Raw genomic sequence first — 18,115 nt, 5'->3', positions numbered from 1 at the left:
TTGTTATTCGCTAATCCTCATAGATTTGGGTGTCCTTCATTTCCCGTCTTGCATGCCAATTTGTACTTTCCTGGCTGAGAATCTTCATTAGCAATAATCTTTGTTATGTACATAAGTATATCTTGTAAATTAGGCAGGTAGGTAAATTACGTACATAGTAGATTAGATAGATAGGTAGATTATGTATGTAAATTAGATAGATTAAGTAGGTACGTATAAATTTATTAGACCTGCATAGGTGAATTAGGTACGTAAATAAGGTAGATTAAAATAATAGGTACGTAGGTAAATGAAGTACTTAGATTATGTAGGTAAATTAGGTAGATTAAGTAGGTACGTAAGTAAATTAAGTACGCCTGTATAGATGAATTAGGTATGTAAATTAGGTAGATTAAAATAATAGGTACGTAGGTATGTGAAGTACATAGATAGATTATGTCGGTAAATTAGGTAGATTAAATAGGTACGTAAGTAAATTAAGTAGGCCTGCATATTGAATTAGGTACGTAAATTAGGTAGATTAAAATAATAGGTACTTAGGTATGTAGGTAAATTAGGTAGATTAAGTAGGTTCGTAAGTAAATTACGTAGGCCTGCATAGGTGAATTAGGTATGTAAATTAGGTAGATTAAAATAATAGTTACGTAGGCAAATGAAGTACATAGATTATGTAGGTAAATTAGGTAGATTAAGTAGGAACGTAAGTAAATTAAGTACGCCTGTATAGGTGAATTAGGTACGTAAATTAGGTAGATTAAAATAATAGGTACGTAGGCAAATGAAGTACATAGATTATGTAGGTAAATTAGGTAGATTAAGTAGGAACGTAAGTAAATTAAGTACGCCTGTATAGGTGAATTAGGTACGTAAATTAGGTAGATTAAAATAATAGGTACGTAGGCAAATGAAGTACATAGATTATGTAGGTAAATTAGGTAGATTAAGTAGGAACGTAAGTAAATTAAGTACGCCTGTATAGGTGAATTAGGTACGTAAATTAGGTAGATTAAAATAATAGGTACGTAGGTGTATGAAGTACATAAACAGATTATGTAGGTAAATTAGGTAGATTAAGAAGGTACGTAAGTAAATTAAGTAGGCCTGCATAGGTGAATTAGATACGTAAATTAGGTAGATTAAAATAATAGGTACGTAGGTAAATGAAGTACTTAGATTATGTAGATAAATTAGGTAGATTAAGTAGGTACGTAAGTAAATTAAGTAGACCTGCATAGGTGAATTAGGTATGTAAATTAGGTAGATTAAAATAATAGGTACGTAGGTATGTGAAGTACGTAGATAGATTATGTAGGTAAATTAGGTAGATTAAGTAGGTTCGTAAGTAAATTAAGTAGGCCTGCATAGGTGAATTAGGTATGTAAATTAGGTAGATTAAAATAATAGGTACTTAGGTATGTAGGTAAATTAGGTAGATTAAGTAGGTTCGTAAGTAAATTACGTAGGCCTGCATAGGTGAATTAGGTATGTAAATTAGGTAGATTAAAATAATAGGTACGTAGGTATGTGAAGTACGTAGATAGATTATGTAGGTAAATTAGATAGATTAAGTAGGTTCGTAAGTAAATTAAGTAGGCCTGCATAGTTGAATTAGGTACGTAAATTAGGTAGATTAAAATAATAGGTACGTAGGTAAATGAAGTACTTAGATTATGTAGATAAATTAGGTAGATTAAGTAGGTACGTAAGTAAATTAAGTTGGCCTGCATAGGTGAATTAGGTATGTAAATTAGATAGATTAAAATAATAGGTACGTAGGTATGTGAAGTACGTAGATAGATTATGTAGGTAAATTAGGTAGATTAAGTAGGTTCGTAAGTAAATTAAGTAGGCCTGCATAGTTGAATTAGGTACGTAAATTAGGTAGATTAAAATAATAGGTACGTAGGTAAATGAAGTATTTAGATTATGTAGGTAAATTAGATATATATATATATATATATATATATGTATATATATTGGGAACGTAAGTAAATTAAGTAGGTCTGCATAGGTTGTTCTTCATTCTTAGTAAAATAACATGTACAGAGATACAGTCTTAATTCTTCCCTGAAGGAGTTGAAACTCGTGCTCAGGGACTTATCTAAACACATACTTAACACAAGGATAATTATTTGACACAAAGTGGATCAAGGAAAAAAAAAATATAGGAATAAATTAACTTTAAAAATACAATTTCAATTTTAACAGTTTAAATCATACAAACACATACACATATTAAATCAATATATATTCTTTAACAATTACATTCCTAATGCTATTTTTGAAATCTCTGAAACAAACATTTTCCAATATAAATCAATATATATTCTTTAACAATTACATTCCTAATGCTATTTTTGAAATCTCTGAAACTAAAATTTTCCAAATTTGGGTATTTTTCAATTATTTTATTGTAAAACCTTGGACCAAAGTAGGTACCATGGCTCAGAGCTGTGCTTGTGAAACACTTTGGTTCCTATATATATATATATATATATATATATATATATATATATATATTTAAGTAGGTTATTTTACGACGCTTTATCAACATCTTAGGTTATTTAGCGTCTGAATGAGATGAAGGTGATAATGCTGGTGAAATGAGTCCGGGGTCCAGCACCGAAAGTTACCCAGCATTTGCTCATCTTGGGTTGAGGGAAAACCCCGGAAAAAACCTCAACCAGGTAACTTGCCCCGACCGGGAATCGAACCCGGGCCACCTGGTTTCGCAGCCAGACGCGCTGACCGTTACTCCACAGGTGTGGACTGTAGTCGTATAAAATCGGATCTTTTAGTTCCATATTTATGATGATACAATTTGAATTTATTGCGATTTTTATGTATGAAGTTTAATAAGGCAATGAAAGGTGAATTAGGTATTAAATTAGGTAGATTAAAATAATAGGTACGTAGGCAAATGAAGTAATGATCCTTGCAGGAAATTGACTCTCACTATACCTTTTGGCACCAGAAAAGTAGGGAGACCTCAGCTAAGATGGCTGGATGAAGTGGAGAAGGATATAATAGCAGCAGGTGTTAGAGGATGGAAAACAAATGTGTTAGATCGAAGGACATGGAAAAGCATCGTTGGGGCGGTCAAGGCTGGAACCCAGCTGTAGAACCAAAGGAGAAGAAGAAGGCAAATGAAGTACATAGATAGATTATGTAGGTAAATTAGGTAGATTAAGTGGGTAGCCTACGTAAGTAAATTAAGTATACCTACATAGGTGAATTAGGTACATAAATTAGGTAGATTAAAATAATAGGTACGTAGGTAAATGAAGTACAAAGATAGATTATGTAGGCAAATTAGGTAGATTAAGTATGTAGGTAAATTAAGTACCTACATAGGTAGATTGTAAGTTATATAGGTAAATTAGGTACAGAAGTAGATAAGGTATGTATATAAGTAGGCAGGAAAGTGACAATTCTTTACAACACTTAAAATGTTCAACACATAGTTGGCAATTCTACTTTTATAGCATTTTTGGAATTATTTGTTGCAGGAAAACTATCTGGGAAAGCATAAAACCTACTTCGTGAAAGACGTTCAAACCATCTCCACGAATACAGCCAAGTAAGTGACTCAGATATCACTGCTTTCGATTTAAGAACAACTATGAGATTATGATATCTGTGTGGTGTTTGTATCGCTTGAGAACAGAGCTGCCCTTGATGCGGTGTGGGAAGTGATTGTCACCAACACTCGTCCTTCCAGTTCCCGATCTCTGAATGTCATGAAAACCTGCTCTGTATCTCTGCAGATCGAAACGCTAACCGTGATTCTAAACGGTAGCAAACTGTAGTGTTTTGTTTACGTTACCTTGGCAACTTGAGTCTTATCGCATTTCTACGGGACAGAAGCGCATAGCTGCTTCAGTAACCTCATTAAAAGTAGGACTTAGGAAACAAGCTTTATGACGTACTGCTATTCTTCTTTCTTGAGTAGGTCTATGTTAGATTTTTTAATTTTAAATATAATTTTCATACAGTGCCATTAAAGATGCACAACACCCTGCATATAGACCGCACATAGCCCGCCATTGGTCCCTATCCTGTGCAAGATTAATCCAGTTTCTACCATCATATCTCACCTCCCTCAAATCCATTTTAATATTATCCTCCCATCTACGTCTCGGCATCCCCAGAGGTCTTTTTCCCTCCGGCCTCCCAACTAACACTCTATGTGCATTTCTTGATTCGCCCATACGTGCTACATGTCCTGCCCATCTCAAAAGTCTGGATTTAATGTTCCTAATTATGTCAGGTGAAGAATACAATGCGTGCAGCTCTGCGTTGTGTAACTTTCTCCATTCTCCTGTAACTTCATCCCTCTTAGCCCCAAATATTTTCCTAAGAATCTTATTCTCAAAGACCCTTAATCTATGTTCCTCTCTCATAGTGAGAGTCCAAGTTTCACAACCATAAAGAACAACCGGTAATATAACTGTTTTATAAATTCTAACTTTCAGAGTTTTTGACAGCAGACTAGATGACAAAAGCTTCTCAACCGAATAATAACAGGCATTTCCCATATTTATTGTGTGTTTAATTTCCACCCGAGTGTCATTTATATTTGTTACTGTTGCTCCAAGATATTTGAATTTTTCCACCTCTTAAAAGGATAAATCTCCAATTTTTATATTTCCATTTCGTACAATATTCTGGTCACGAGACATAATCATATACTTTGTCTTTTCGGGATTTACTTCCAAACCTATCTCTTTACTTGCTTCCAGTAAAATTGCCGTGTTTTCCGTAATCGTTTGTGGATTTTCTCCTAACATATTCACGTCATCCGCATAGACAAGCAGCTGATGTAACCCGTTCAATTCCAAACCCTCTGCGTTGTACCTCCATACCCCATATGCGCCTTTTTGGCGTCTGAAAGAGGAAGTTTTACTTGAACTTCCATCGTTTTTCACTGTCTCAATTTTCTTAACCACCGAGATGAACGTAACCTCAATAGTTCCCTTCACGTTGGAGGACAGTAAATTCTTCAGTACGATCTGCTGACATTAGTAATAAATTATAGATGCTTTAAGTATATTTTGATTCTTCATTAAAACTCAGATTACCGGTATGAAAAAACTGTGCGGAATGCTACTGCTTTATACGCTGTCAACGCAGTATGCGACATGCACTGCCATCTACTCGGCAAGGAGGAACACTGCTTTCCAACCGACGAGCGTGTTGCAGTCGATAAAACAGGTATCACACTTTCCCTTCGACTTCGCTTGTCAGTTCTGCTTTGTGTACATGAGTTACAGAGTTAGAAAGCTAGAGGATTAGCAAAAGCAAAATATCACTGAAATGTGCAATGCTAACACGTGTTGTAAAGCTATTACAAGAGAAAACGAAAGAGTCACTATTAGGCCTATACTGTACAGTAGCCTATATTGGGTAATGAAGGTTCTGGGCTTTGTTTTAACTTCATTTTTGTTTTTATTCCCTTTCCAACCTAAATAAGATGTAGAATTATTTTCATTTCGCTACCTGTCTACCTCTCTGCTCCCTGTATCGTTTCTAAACTCATAAAGGAAAATTAGATTCACATTTAATATTAACAAATTTCTATGATATTTATGCCTACCTATTGGGCCTTTTTACGACATATTAACATTTTTCTTGCAGTTTTTCAAGTGAGTTTCAGAACTAGTTCCAACTACAAACCAAACGGAGTGAATTTAAATAGCTCAATCACGCGATATTTTGTGTATCTGTGCTCTGGTCTCCGATCATGAGCCGTGTCTTGTATCTGGGACTTTTAATATTCCAATGGCCCAATCCTTCTCTTGTATCTGGGACTTTGAATATTCCAATGGCCCGATTTTTCTCTTGCTCCTGGAACTTTCAATATTCCAATGGCCCAATCTTTCCCTTGTATCTGGGACTTTTAATATTCCAATGGCCCGATTTTTCCCTTGTATCTGGGACTTTTAATATTCCAATGGCCCGATTTTTCTCTTGCTCCTGGAACTTTTAATATTCCAATGGCCCAATCCTTCTCTTGTATCTGGTACTTTGAATATTCCAATGGTCCGATTTTTCTCTTGCACCTGGAACTTTTAATATTCCAACGGCCCAATCCTTCTCTTGTATCTGGGACTTTGAATATTCCAATGGCCCGATTTTTCTCTTGCTCCTGGAACTTTTAATATTCCAACGGCCCAATCCTTCTCTTGTATCTGGGACTTTTAATATTCCAATGGCCCGATTTTTCTCTTGCTCCTGGAACTTTTAATATTCCAATGGCCCAATCCTTCTCTTGTATCTGGTACTTTGAATATTCCAATGGTCCGATTTTTCTCTTGCACCTGGAACTTTTAATATTCCAACGGCCCAATCCTTCTCTTGTATCTGGGACTTTGAATATTCCAATGGCCCGATTTTTCTCTTGCTCCTGGAACTTTTAATATTCCAACGGCCCAATCCTTCTCTTGTATCTGGGACTTTGAATATTCCAATGGTCCGATTTTTCTCTTGCACCTGGAACTTTTAATATTCCAATGGCCCAATCCTTCTCTTGTATCTTGGACTTTGAATATTCCAATGGTCCGATTTTTCTCTTGCACCTGGAACTTTTAATATTCCAATGGCCCAATCCTTCTCTTGTATCTGGGACTTTGAATATTCCAATGGTCCGATTTTCCTCTGGCACCTGGAACTTTTAATATTCCAATGGCCCAATCCTTCTCTTGTATCTGGGACTTTGAATATTCCAATGGTCCGATTTTTCTCTTGCACCTGGAACTTTTAATATTCCAACGGCCCAATCTTTCTTAGGGTAATTGTACGTGCTTCACATCCGCCTAGAACTACCACTGTCATTATTTTATATCTTTCAGACAGTGCAACTATTTTTTTTGCTTATCATTATACAAGTGTATTAGGCTATTTCTATTATTGTGTATACAAATGTTTGAGCCCAGCTACTTTTATTGCTGTACCATAAAACTGTTTAATATTTAAGCAACAAATAGCACCAAAACCTGTTACTAGCTACATTTTCTCAGTGTTTTGTTTGGTTGCAGCCCTAACAGCGTGTTGTCCGGCCCCACTGAGGAGTCAGCGAAGCAGCTGAACCTGGCTCTCTCCCAAGGAGTCCGCGTTCAACTCCACAACGGAGCTAGCAAAGGTCAGAATCTGACAAGAGCCAGATGAACAGATATTTTAGGTGTGACTTGTTTATTCAGCCTTAACAAGGAGGCTGTGATGATACCGTTGTTGACTTCCAACTATGTCATCCCGTCTCTTCTTGCAGACATCCAGAAAGTGCGGTCTGTGAGGATCAAGAAGCTGTGCTACATATGGGACGAAGAAAGAAGCGAGTTCGTCAAGTTGGCAGGCCTGGACAAGGGTCTCTCAAAGGCAGACTTTCACCAATTTTCAGGATACAACGAGTATCAACAGCTACTCAGGTAAGTGTAAATATTCCTCAATGCTGGCAAAAAGAACAATATTCTTTACATTTTAATTAGTATTTTGTTTGTTTTAATTTGTTTATTTTTTCATCCATTAGCTTATTTCTGTAAATCGTCCAAGAAATTAGCTTTATATGCTACTTTCTATCGTTTCTATTACAAAAAAAAAAAAAACAGATAGGCCTAGTCATTTCATTGTAGGTTCAAGATTAATTTAAAATTTTGATTTTTATTTAAATTTATTCATTATCTCAGAACACATTAAATTACAATCGCAAATATTTAAAGATAATGGGTTCATTAAATAATGCCAAAAGTCGCTGTCTCCCACATAGGCCTATAGGGATCGCTTTAATTTATTTATAGTATAGACTTCTGCATTAAACGCGTAGGCCTATCTATAATAATAATAATAATAATAATAATAATCTATATATATATATATATATATATATAATTTGAACTGGTAATGGAAATTACGGGAAAACGGCTGAAAGGATTTTAATAAATGACCCCTCATTTTGAAGCTTGGAACTCAAAGTTTTTCAGAAAAATAGTGGTCTTCAGTGAAATGTCAATTTTTCAACATAATTTTCCTATTTTCCAAAATCCATCTGTCGTCAGTTTTGAAAACTAGCTAATTGCATTTCAGAATAAAACAAAACACACACTACAGTAAATAATATTACACGAAGGCCATGATCTGCAAGAATGCTCACATATTTAGAGCTCAAATTAAATTGGTTATTAAAAACTTAACTTACTAAAAATAATTTACAGGTTCGATTCTGTGGTGTGTAATTTTCTGGGTACAGCTGTGTATTGGATATTAAAAACTACAAAACTTGAGGTGGTTGGATGACATTATTACCATTAGAAATGAAATATTATTGTAGTTAATACCATAATGTGACTATTTTTCATTAATTGTACATATTAATGCTATATTGATGATATGAAAGTGAAACGTTTTGGGGTTATATAAGTAGATGTAGAGAAATAACTTAAATTAGATTTTGATTTCTATATTTTACTGAGTGGTGGCTATATAGTATATATACTATATGTTACTGAAAGCTATAAAACTTACGTAAGATAATAATATTATTAAAAATCAAATATTTTTATAGCTATTAATCAAGTGGGGTTGGATCTTTTTCATATATTTCATGGCGGTGTGGTGTAGATATTTATATGCGTGGTTCTCTTCAGTATTGGCTCGAGAGAGAGTATCTTTCATTATTATGGAAGCAAATAACTTTCCGAATGTCTGGTATTCTTCATTGAAAATAAATCTGAAAAATGTTTATTTGAACGTCTAATGAACTTAGTTTGCAGCACTTTCTGCACAAGCCCCTAGTAATAATAATAATAATAATAATAATAATAATAATAATAATAATAATAGTAATAATAATAATAATAATAATAATAAAAATAATAATAGTAATAATAATAATAATAATAATAATAATAATAGTAATAATAATAATATTAATGATAATGCAATTAGTAGAAAGAATGGGGCGAATTTCCCGTCTGGTCATAGGCTACATAGGCATTCGTGATGCATGTAACATTAAGGAAGCCGTTTGTTTTAAGTTCGCATTTATAGACTGGGGAAAAAAATGACAGACGTATGTCACGGCCTGCTGGATTATAGTAAACACAGAAAACATTTCAAAGCAACAATCTTGAAGATAGATATTTTTGTTTTCCAAAATTGCCGTCATTGAACAGAAACCAAGATGGAGATTTCATTGCAACTAATTAGAAATTCCTCTTTCAGGTATGTAATAAACGATCTTCGCACAAAATAATGTACGATACACGAGCGGTATGTTTTCTTTCAATTCTCGGAATTTAAAAAAAGCTCAAGTACGTTTCGCTTTTTCAAACTTTTCCTCGAACATGAAAACTTCAACATACCGCTCTTGTAACGCATATTACTATTCTTTTCAATTTGCTTTTATGTTTAGGCCTATTTTTTTGTGTAAAACTATAACCCTAGCATACATATGTAAAATACGGCTACCCCCAATTGTAGATACAATAATAATAATAATAATAATAATAATAATAATAATAATAATAATAATAATAATAACAGTAAATAAATTACATCAACAAAAAATTATTATCTTTTTCTAAAGAATTGTATGTAGGCGTAATTGAAGTCTCCCCGGAATAACTTTCCCCCATCCCCTCACTTCCTCCCCTCGCAAATGTGACGTTGCACAGAGGCAGAGATAAAATACGAGATCAGTATCACACTGCGGGTTGCGTGTTGCAGGCGCAGCGTGTACGGCCCGAACGACATCCCGGTGCAGGTGCAGAGCCTGCTGACGCTGCTGCTGCTGGAAGTGATCAACCCCTTCTACATCTTCCAGCTGTTCACGCTGTGCGTGTGGGCGGCGGAGGGCTACATCTACTACCTCATCGCCATCGTGCTCATGACCACGTTCGGCGTCACCTCCACCATCTTGCAGACCAGGAGGGTGAGTAGTACTTAGTCACTAAGTACACCAGCCTGCTGCTTTTTAGACAATCTAATTTGTTCGTGCCCTGTATTTTTAGATGTTTGATGCCCTTTCCTAATATTCATGGGTACACCCTTACAGATTTAAATAACTTTTAACTTTAGTATATTTGGAAAATGACTCCTTTCAATATTACACTTCCATTTATCATACTGGTCCCTATTTTGAAATTCTACAGTTTCTCTATCAACTGTAATAGAATGTATTGTATGCTGGTGGTCAAAATAATGATTGTGCTACAATCTCTATATCGGCCTACTGTATACACTTATATGTATTAATCTTAATTTGAGACTCGCCTAGTGACGAAATATGAAGTCCATACGACGTTCCTTCCTACTGCAAATTTGTCAATTACCCTGGAGTTAAACCCTCCATCTTGGACATGATACTATTTTCTATTGACAGTATTGCAAGAGCAGTGAGACGATCCTGGGACATAGTGTTCCTTAAAAACGTTTTTATGCGTTTCAAGCAAGAAAAACATCTTTCTGGCTCAGCAGTGGTCATTGGTTTTGAAACCAAAATATTTAACAACTCCGTTACTTTACATAATGGATCCTGTGAATTGTTGGAGGCTGTGCTATGTATTGTAACAATTGAACAGCTCCATCTACTTTTCAGAAGTCGGGTCTTCCATATAGAACCCCAAGTTGTGTCTTTAACACTCTTTTGTTCAGTACAGTATAGCTGTCGACAGCAACTTCAAGTTCGCGTTCAGGAAAATTATGCGAAAAATTGTCAAAAAATTTGCTGTTTAACAACTTTGTTGCGTCTAGGTAGGTTAAAGACTGAAACGATAAGTAGTTTCCTGAATTATACGATCATATAATTCCTTGGCTTCAATTTTCTGGACTGACTGATTCAGGAGGAACCTCAAAAACCAGGTAGATGGCAGCAGCGGTCGGACACTTGAATTACCAAACACATTGTACATAGTTCCGAGTTCTTCCACAAACAAGCATTCTTTCGTTACTCTTTACTTTTGCAATCTCCAAGCCGTGTCGTGCTGAAGCTGGCTACAGCACTTTCCCGCGTAAAAATAGCCAATCAGAGCAGTGATTTCAGCTTCGCACATGCGCATAAATGTCTACATTCTCATGTAGAGTTTTGAGTAGCACAACGTACCCCCTGAGGCACCAAAGAGCGAAGAGTGAAGACTAAACACTCTATAAGGCGTCATCAACATAACAACGGGAAATTGTCAAATGGCAGATCAAATACTATGGTGGTATTGCAAATACATTATTTGAGCAAAAATTATCATTGTGCTGTAGCACTGTAGCACTTAAGGACGAGCCGCCCCTGCTGTATGCAAATGATTACATAATTCTTCTGTTGATCCACAAGTAAAATTACATAAAGGGCACTTTTTACTTTCATGAAGGGCTGAGTTAGAGGGCAATCCATGAATTTTCCGCTCATAGATGTAGCATGATATTTTTGAATAAACATTTTGTCACAATAAGAACATTTAAACTTGTATTTACTCAAGTCAGTTTGTCTCAGTTTAGGATGCAATTTCGTCTACTGTCCCAGGATGAGATCTATTTACATGCTACCTAAGGTTAGCTACTATAATAATCATACTCCCTGTCGCACAGCTTGCAAACAAATTTTTCCCCATTATTTAACTGTTAACACCTCATTTTAATACGAATACAATAACTTTTAACTTGAACAAAAACACAGTCACTATTTTCGGCTAAGTGTTGGCGCCATCTAGCGCCAAAAGATTCTATTAATAAGAAAACTGTAACACCACTGCCACCTGGTGAGTGAAATTCTAACTACTTATTCAAGTGGAAGCTTTTGATGGTCGGGCTCTAAGCGCAAGTATCGTTCACGTGCTCTATCTCGAGGAGAAAATTTAATAAGTCTGTATTCTAGCCTGTAGGTGTCAGCATCTCACTGTCGGAATGTTTACTTTATGTGGATGTGTGTACAGTGCTGCTACGAGAGTGTAGTTTGTGAATTACTATACTTCAGTGTCAGCATATAGCATAGTTTGGCCATGGATAAATATATAACAGGATGCGAAACTTAATGAGTTTCCCGTAACACATACTAGAGGCGCTATTGTAGAAATTGATCTTGCTGCCATCTATTTCTGAGAGGGGCGTTATTACATCTAGCAGAGCACCAAGTAGCGAAAAGAGTAACTCATTACTCCATGCATTTAGCAGCACACCTGGTGACGAAAATGTTAAACTGTGCAGAAAATATTCCCTCCCTCCCTCATCGATATTCAAAACTAACCCAATTTAAAATAAAACATTTACGGTTTTATTCCTCACAGCATATTCTACTGAAAATTCTTACCGGAGCCAACAGGAAGATAAAAGAGACGATCTATTCTACACTACCCGATTAAAATATAACCAGACAGAGACAAAAAAATAAAGCAAAAGGTTAGATAATTGGGATTGTATTCTTTGGGTATTTATTGAACAGCGCAATAGAAAAGTCTGCAAGACCTACTTAGATAGTTCAATTTATTATATTACTATTACATTCAACAACACTATTTTTACAACGTCCATAAACATCACTGTTTAACATACACTGCTTATACACACACGTATCACTTTATGTTCACTTATTAGCAAGTTTCAGTCTGCCATCTTCATCTTCGACTCTCCCGTACAGCAATATCTCGAACGGATAAATAGAGAACGCTCGGTAATGTACCCAACACGTAGTTCTAATATTCACCACCTACGACGGTGGGCGCTGATCACCTTATTTCAAACCCCCAAATCCAGATGGTGCTGACCGCAGTTTCGCATCCTATTATATATTTATCCATGGTTTGGCTTTCAAACACGTGCTGGCTGAATGTGATGGTGGTATGAATTTAAATATCTGTATGGTGGTGTATATTATTTAAGAATAATATTTACTGCCATGTATCTATAGTAATCAATCTATGCGAATGGGGTTACAGTACTGGTATAGGCTATAGTGTATCAGTGTGTTGTGAACCAAAATATATTACTGAGCACATGCTTTTGTAAATAACAGCATTGTGGTATGTATTCATTTTTAACAAACGTAAACAATGAACTCTGTTCAAGTAATTCGGAACAGTAAAGAACTGGGTAATCTGGCTTACCAGGAAAAATTGGAAATAAAAGGATTGGGTTTCATTATTATTATTATTATTATTATTATTATTATTATTATTATTACTATTATATTATATTATATTATATTATATTATATTATATTATATTATATGTTCTTTTGAATTTATATACGCTTTTTATTGGAATCATGACATTTTATATTAGGCTAAACATAAGATTTCAAATTCTCTTCGATTTTGGAACACACAATTGTGAACACATATAATATTTTATCACGAGCCGCCACTGAGTGGGTTTATAGGCTTTCCCTCTTTATTTAGACTAAATATACAGGGTGAACCGTAAGTACTGCCATAAATTTCAGTGAATTATTCTTCGAGATATTTCAAACAGAAAAGTTTAATACAGTTTTGCTCGTTTTTGCTTCCTTTCCGAGATAAAACCTGTTTTACATGAAACATTTCATAGCGTGTTTTGGGAAAGCCATTGATTTAATTCCCAATATGTTCAGTCAATTTAAGAGAGCAGTGTATTATGATTATAAATGAGTGAAAGAATTTTAGTTTTGTCTTTTAAATATGCAGAAATTTGAACTAAACAAATGTAACTTTCGTTCTGCAATAGGCCTAGCTATTTAGCTTTAACAACAAGTTGCGAAATAATAGCGTTTTAAGGACATAAAGTAAAGATTGTCCACCGATCCTTGGTGATTGTTCTGCTGTTGTGAATATTTATAATAAATAAATAGTTGGAATTTATGTTTTCAGTATTTCTAATTAGCGTCCTTAAAAGTAACTTACTTTCAAACACGGAAATTTACTTTAAGCACGCTAGTTTATATGAATGCGGAAATCAATGACTTTTCGATACTAAAATGACAATCGAAAAGTCGTTATTATAAAACGACGGCCTAAAAAAAGAGTATTACATTTGCTCGGATAAAAATGCACATTTAAATGATAAAACTGAAATTCTTTCAATCACTTATTATCATAATACACTGCTCTCTTAAATTAACTGAGCATAATGGGAATTAAATCAATGGCTTTACCAAAACATGCTGTGAAATGCGATCTTAATAGCAGACAATGCAATGCATTTTACATTCTATTTAAGAAATTAAGAGTTGGATGTAAATCACTGCATGCTATTGTGTTTAAATTATATAATAAATTGCCTGGAGATATTAAGAATGTAAGTAAGGTTTCTCATTTTAAAACAAAATTTAAAAAACTTTTAATTGAAAAAAAGTTTCTATTGTATTCATGAATATTTCAACCAAATTATTAACTATTGACTTTTTCTATGCAATGCATTTTGTCAACTGGAATAATGAAAAGTAAGTAAGTAATTAAGTACTGAAGTAAGTAATTAAGTATGCAAATAAGTAATTAAGCAAGTAGTAATTCATTAATAAATTATGTGATTAAGTAACTAGGTAAGTGAGTAATTAAGTAACTTTAGTAAGTAAGTAATTAAGTAATTAATTAAGTAAGTAGTAATTCATCAATTAATTATGTGATTGAGTAAGTAACTGGGTAAGTGAGTAATTACGTAACCTTAGTAAGTAAGTAATTAAGTAATTAATTAAGCACTGAAGTAAGTAATTAAGTAAGTAGTAATTCATTAATTATGTGATTGAGTAAGTAACTAGGTAAGTGAGTAATTATGTAACCTTAGTAAGTAATTAATTAAGTATGCAAGTAAGTAATTAAGTAAGTAGTAATTCATTAATAAATTATGTGATTAAGTAACTAGATAAGTGAATAATTAAGTAACCTTAGTAAGTAAGTAATTAATTAAGTACTGAAGTAAGTAATTAAGTATGTAAGTAAGTAATTAAGTAAGTAGTAAATCATTAATAAATTATGTGATTGAGTAAGTAACTAGGTGAGTAATTATGTAACCTTAGTAAGTAATTAATTAATTAAGTACTGAAGTAAGTAATTAAGTATGCAAGTAAGTAATTAAGTAAGTAGTAATTCATTAATAAATTATGTGATTGAGTAAGTAACTAGGTGAGTAATTATGTAACCTTAGTAAGTAATTAATTAATTAAGTACTGTAGTAAGTAATTAAGTATGCAAGTAAGTAATTAAGTAAGTAGTAATTCATTAATAAATTATGTGATTGAGTAAGTAACTAGATAAGTGAATAATTAAGTAACCTTAGTAAGTAGGTAAGTAATTAATTAAGTACCGAAGTAAGTAATTAAGTATGCAACTAAGTAATTAAGTAAGTAGTAATTCATTAATAAATTATGTGATTGAGTAAGTAACTATGTGAGTAATTATGTAACCTTAGTAAGTAATTAATTAATTAAGTACTGAAGTAAGTAATTAAGTATGCAAGTAAGTAATTAAGTAAGTAGTAATTCATTAATAAATTATGTGATTGAGTAAGTAACTAGGTGAGTAATTATGTAACCTTAGTAAGTAATTAATTAATTAAGTACTGTAGTAAGTAATTAAGTAAGTAGTAATTCATTAATAAATTATGTGATTGAGTAAGTAACTAGGTAAGTGAGTAATTAAGTAACCTTAGTAAGTAAGTAATTAATTAATTAAGTACTGAAGTAAGTAATTAAGTATGTAAGTAGTTAAGTAAGTAGTAATTCATTAATAAATTATGTGATTGAGTAAGTAACTAGGTAAGTGAGTAATTATGTAACTTTAGTAAGTAAGTAATTAATTAATTAAGTACTGAAGTAAGTAATTAAGTATGCAAGTAAGTAATTAAGTAAGTAGTAATTCATTAATAAATTATGTGATTGAGTAAGTAACTAGGTAAGTGAGTAATTAAGTAACCTTAGTAAGTAATTAAGTAACAGGTTATAATGGAGGATGCTGATGTACTGATGGTTGTGTGTTCAGAACCAGAAGAGCCTGCACGACACGGTGCACTCCAGCGACGTGGTGACGGTGTGGCGTGGAGGCGACCAGTACGAGGACCTGCCCACCACGTCGCTGGTGCCCGGGGACGTGATCGTGATCCCCCCGCACGGCTGCGACATGCACTGCGACGCCGTGCTTCTCAGCGGCTCCTGCATCGTCAACGAGAGCATGCTCACAGGTCTGCACCGTCATAATCTGCATCTTGATTCTCTTAATAGGCCTAATATTCGTCATCATTTCATCTACAATTTTTGTCATCACATTCGTTAACATTTTTATAATTTTCGTTGTCTTTTCTTCATCTGCATCAGCCTCTTCGTTATTATTTGCTTGACTTTCATCTCATTTTTATCATCTACGTCCTCATTTACTTCATCACCATAATTTTCTTCATCAGCATTTTCAAAATTTCGTTTATCGCATTGTTCATAACTTTCTTCAGCATCTTCGTCGGCTTTATCTTCATCAGTGGACATAATTTTCGCTATCTTCATCATATGAGCTTCATGATTTTCTTCATCATCTTTTTCTTTTATATTAGTCCACACCTGTGGAGTAACGGTCAGCGCGTCTGACCGCGAAACCAGGTGGCCCGGGTTCGAATCCCGGTCGGGGCAAGTTACCTGGTTGAGGTTTTTTCCGGGATTTTCCCTCAAACCAATATAAGCAAATGCTAGGTGTTGGACCCCGGACTCATTTCACCGCCATTATCACCTTCATTTCATTCAGACGCTAAATAACCTAGATGTTCATACAGCGTCGTAAGATAACCCAATAAAATAAAAAATAAAATTTTTCTTTTATAGCTTATTCGTCACTGTTTTCATAATCACATTTCAGCATCTGCATTATGATTTCCGTTGCCATATTCGTTATAATTTTATCATCTGCGCCATGATTCTTCATAATGTTCGTAATTTTCTTTATCATCATTTGCATTACAATATTCTTCATCATATTCGTCATCTTTGTCATCCTTTTTCATAATCTGCATTATGATTTTCATAATCATCTTCGTCACAATTTCCTTAATTTCGTAATTCCTTTACCAGTATATGCACTAATTTTCATCATCTTCGTCATAGTTTTCTCCATTATTTTTCATGATCTGCACAATTGAAAAAAAAAAATATTATGGTTTATTTAACGACGCTCGCAACTGCAGAGGTTATATCAGCGTCGCCGGATGTGCCGGAATTTTGTCCCGCAGGAGTTCTTTTACATGCCAGTAAATCTACTGACATGAGCCTGTCGCATTTAAGCACACTTAAATGCCATCGACCTGGCCCGGAATCGAACCCGCAACCTTGGGCATAGAAGGCCAGCGCTATACCAACTTGCCAATCAGGTCGACTGCACAATTGAAGAGTCCACTGCAAGAATGATGGATGTCATTTGGAATACATTTTGCAGGAGAAGCAATTGAAAGTTTGAAATGCTTAGCGCTCAAAGCTTAACTGTGATTTTTCCAATCATTACTGGACAATGACTATCAGTGCAAATCAAGCTTTCAGGAATAACTCCCTGTAAAGTTAATTTGAATAATTTCGAGGGAAAAATTGTTCCTCGGCCGGGTATGGAACCCGAGACCTTTGGTTAAACGTACCAACGCTCTCCCAACTGAGCTACCCGGGAACTCTACCCGACACCGATCCAATTTTTCCCTCTATATCCACACACCAACCGTCAAGCAACCAACATTGAGTGCACACTAACTCTGTGTGACTTAAATTGTGGTTTTCTGTTACGTACAGTGACGTGTATTATGCAAATCAAGCTTTCAGGAATAACTCCCTGACTATCAGTGTTAATGCCATATAACTCTGTATGTACATTCTATATGTCTTAAGCTATGCATTGACAGTCTTGGTTCATTTTCGACAAGAAAGTGACATCCATCATTCTTGCAGTGGACTCTTCAATTATTATCTTCATCTTTATCATAGTTTTATCATCCACTATACTTCATAATTTTCATCAACTTCGTTAAATTTAAAAAAAATCAGCATTTGTATCAATTTTCATTATCATCTTCGTCGTCATTTACAGTACTTCATCGTAGTCATTTTCCATCATCTACATTATAATTATTTTATCATCTTCTTCATAATTTTCTTCATTATATTCGTCGCCATATTTCAGGATCTGCAAAATTATTTTCTTCA

General features: G+C 34.3%; 1 protein-coding gene across 3 annotated transcripts in view; it reads left to right on the top strand.

The window, feature by feature from the left end:
- Positions 1–18,115, top strand: part of LOC138700912 (polyamine-transporting ATPase 13A3-like) — a 200,110-nt gene that overhangs the window by 141,468 nt on the left and 40,527 nt on the right. For all 3 annotated transcript variants that reach the window (XM_069827333.1, XM_069827332.1, XM_069827331.1), the window contains 5 exons: positions 3,510–3,580; positions 7,038–7,141; positions 7,268–7,424; positions 9,721–9,925; positions 15,930–16,128. In XM_069827333.1, coding sequence (XP_069683434.1) covers positions 3,510–3,580; positions 7,038–7,141; positions 7,268–7,424; positions 9,721–9,925; positions 15,930–16,128 — 736 coding nt within the window. The remainder of the gene's footprint in view (positions 1–3,509; positions 3,581–7,037; positions 7,142–7,267; positions 7,425–9,720; positions 9,926–15,929; positions 16,129–18,115) is intronic.

This window comes from Periplaneta americana, chromosome 6 (genome assembly GCF_040183065.1).
Source record: "Periplaneta americana isolate PAMFEO1 chromosome 6, P.americana_PAMFEO1_priV1, whole genome shotgun sequence".
Classification (NCBI taxonomy): domain Eukaryota; kingdom Metazoa; phylum Arthropoda; class Insecta; order Blattodea; family Blattidae; genus Periplaneta; species Periplaneta americana.
This window is presented reverse-complemented; position numbering and strand designations above follow the sequence as displayed.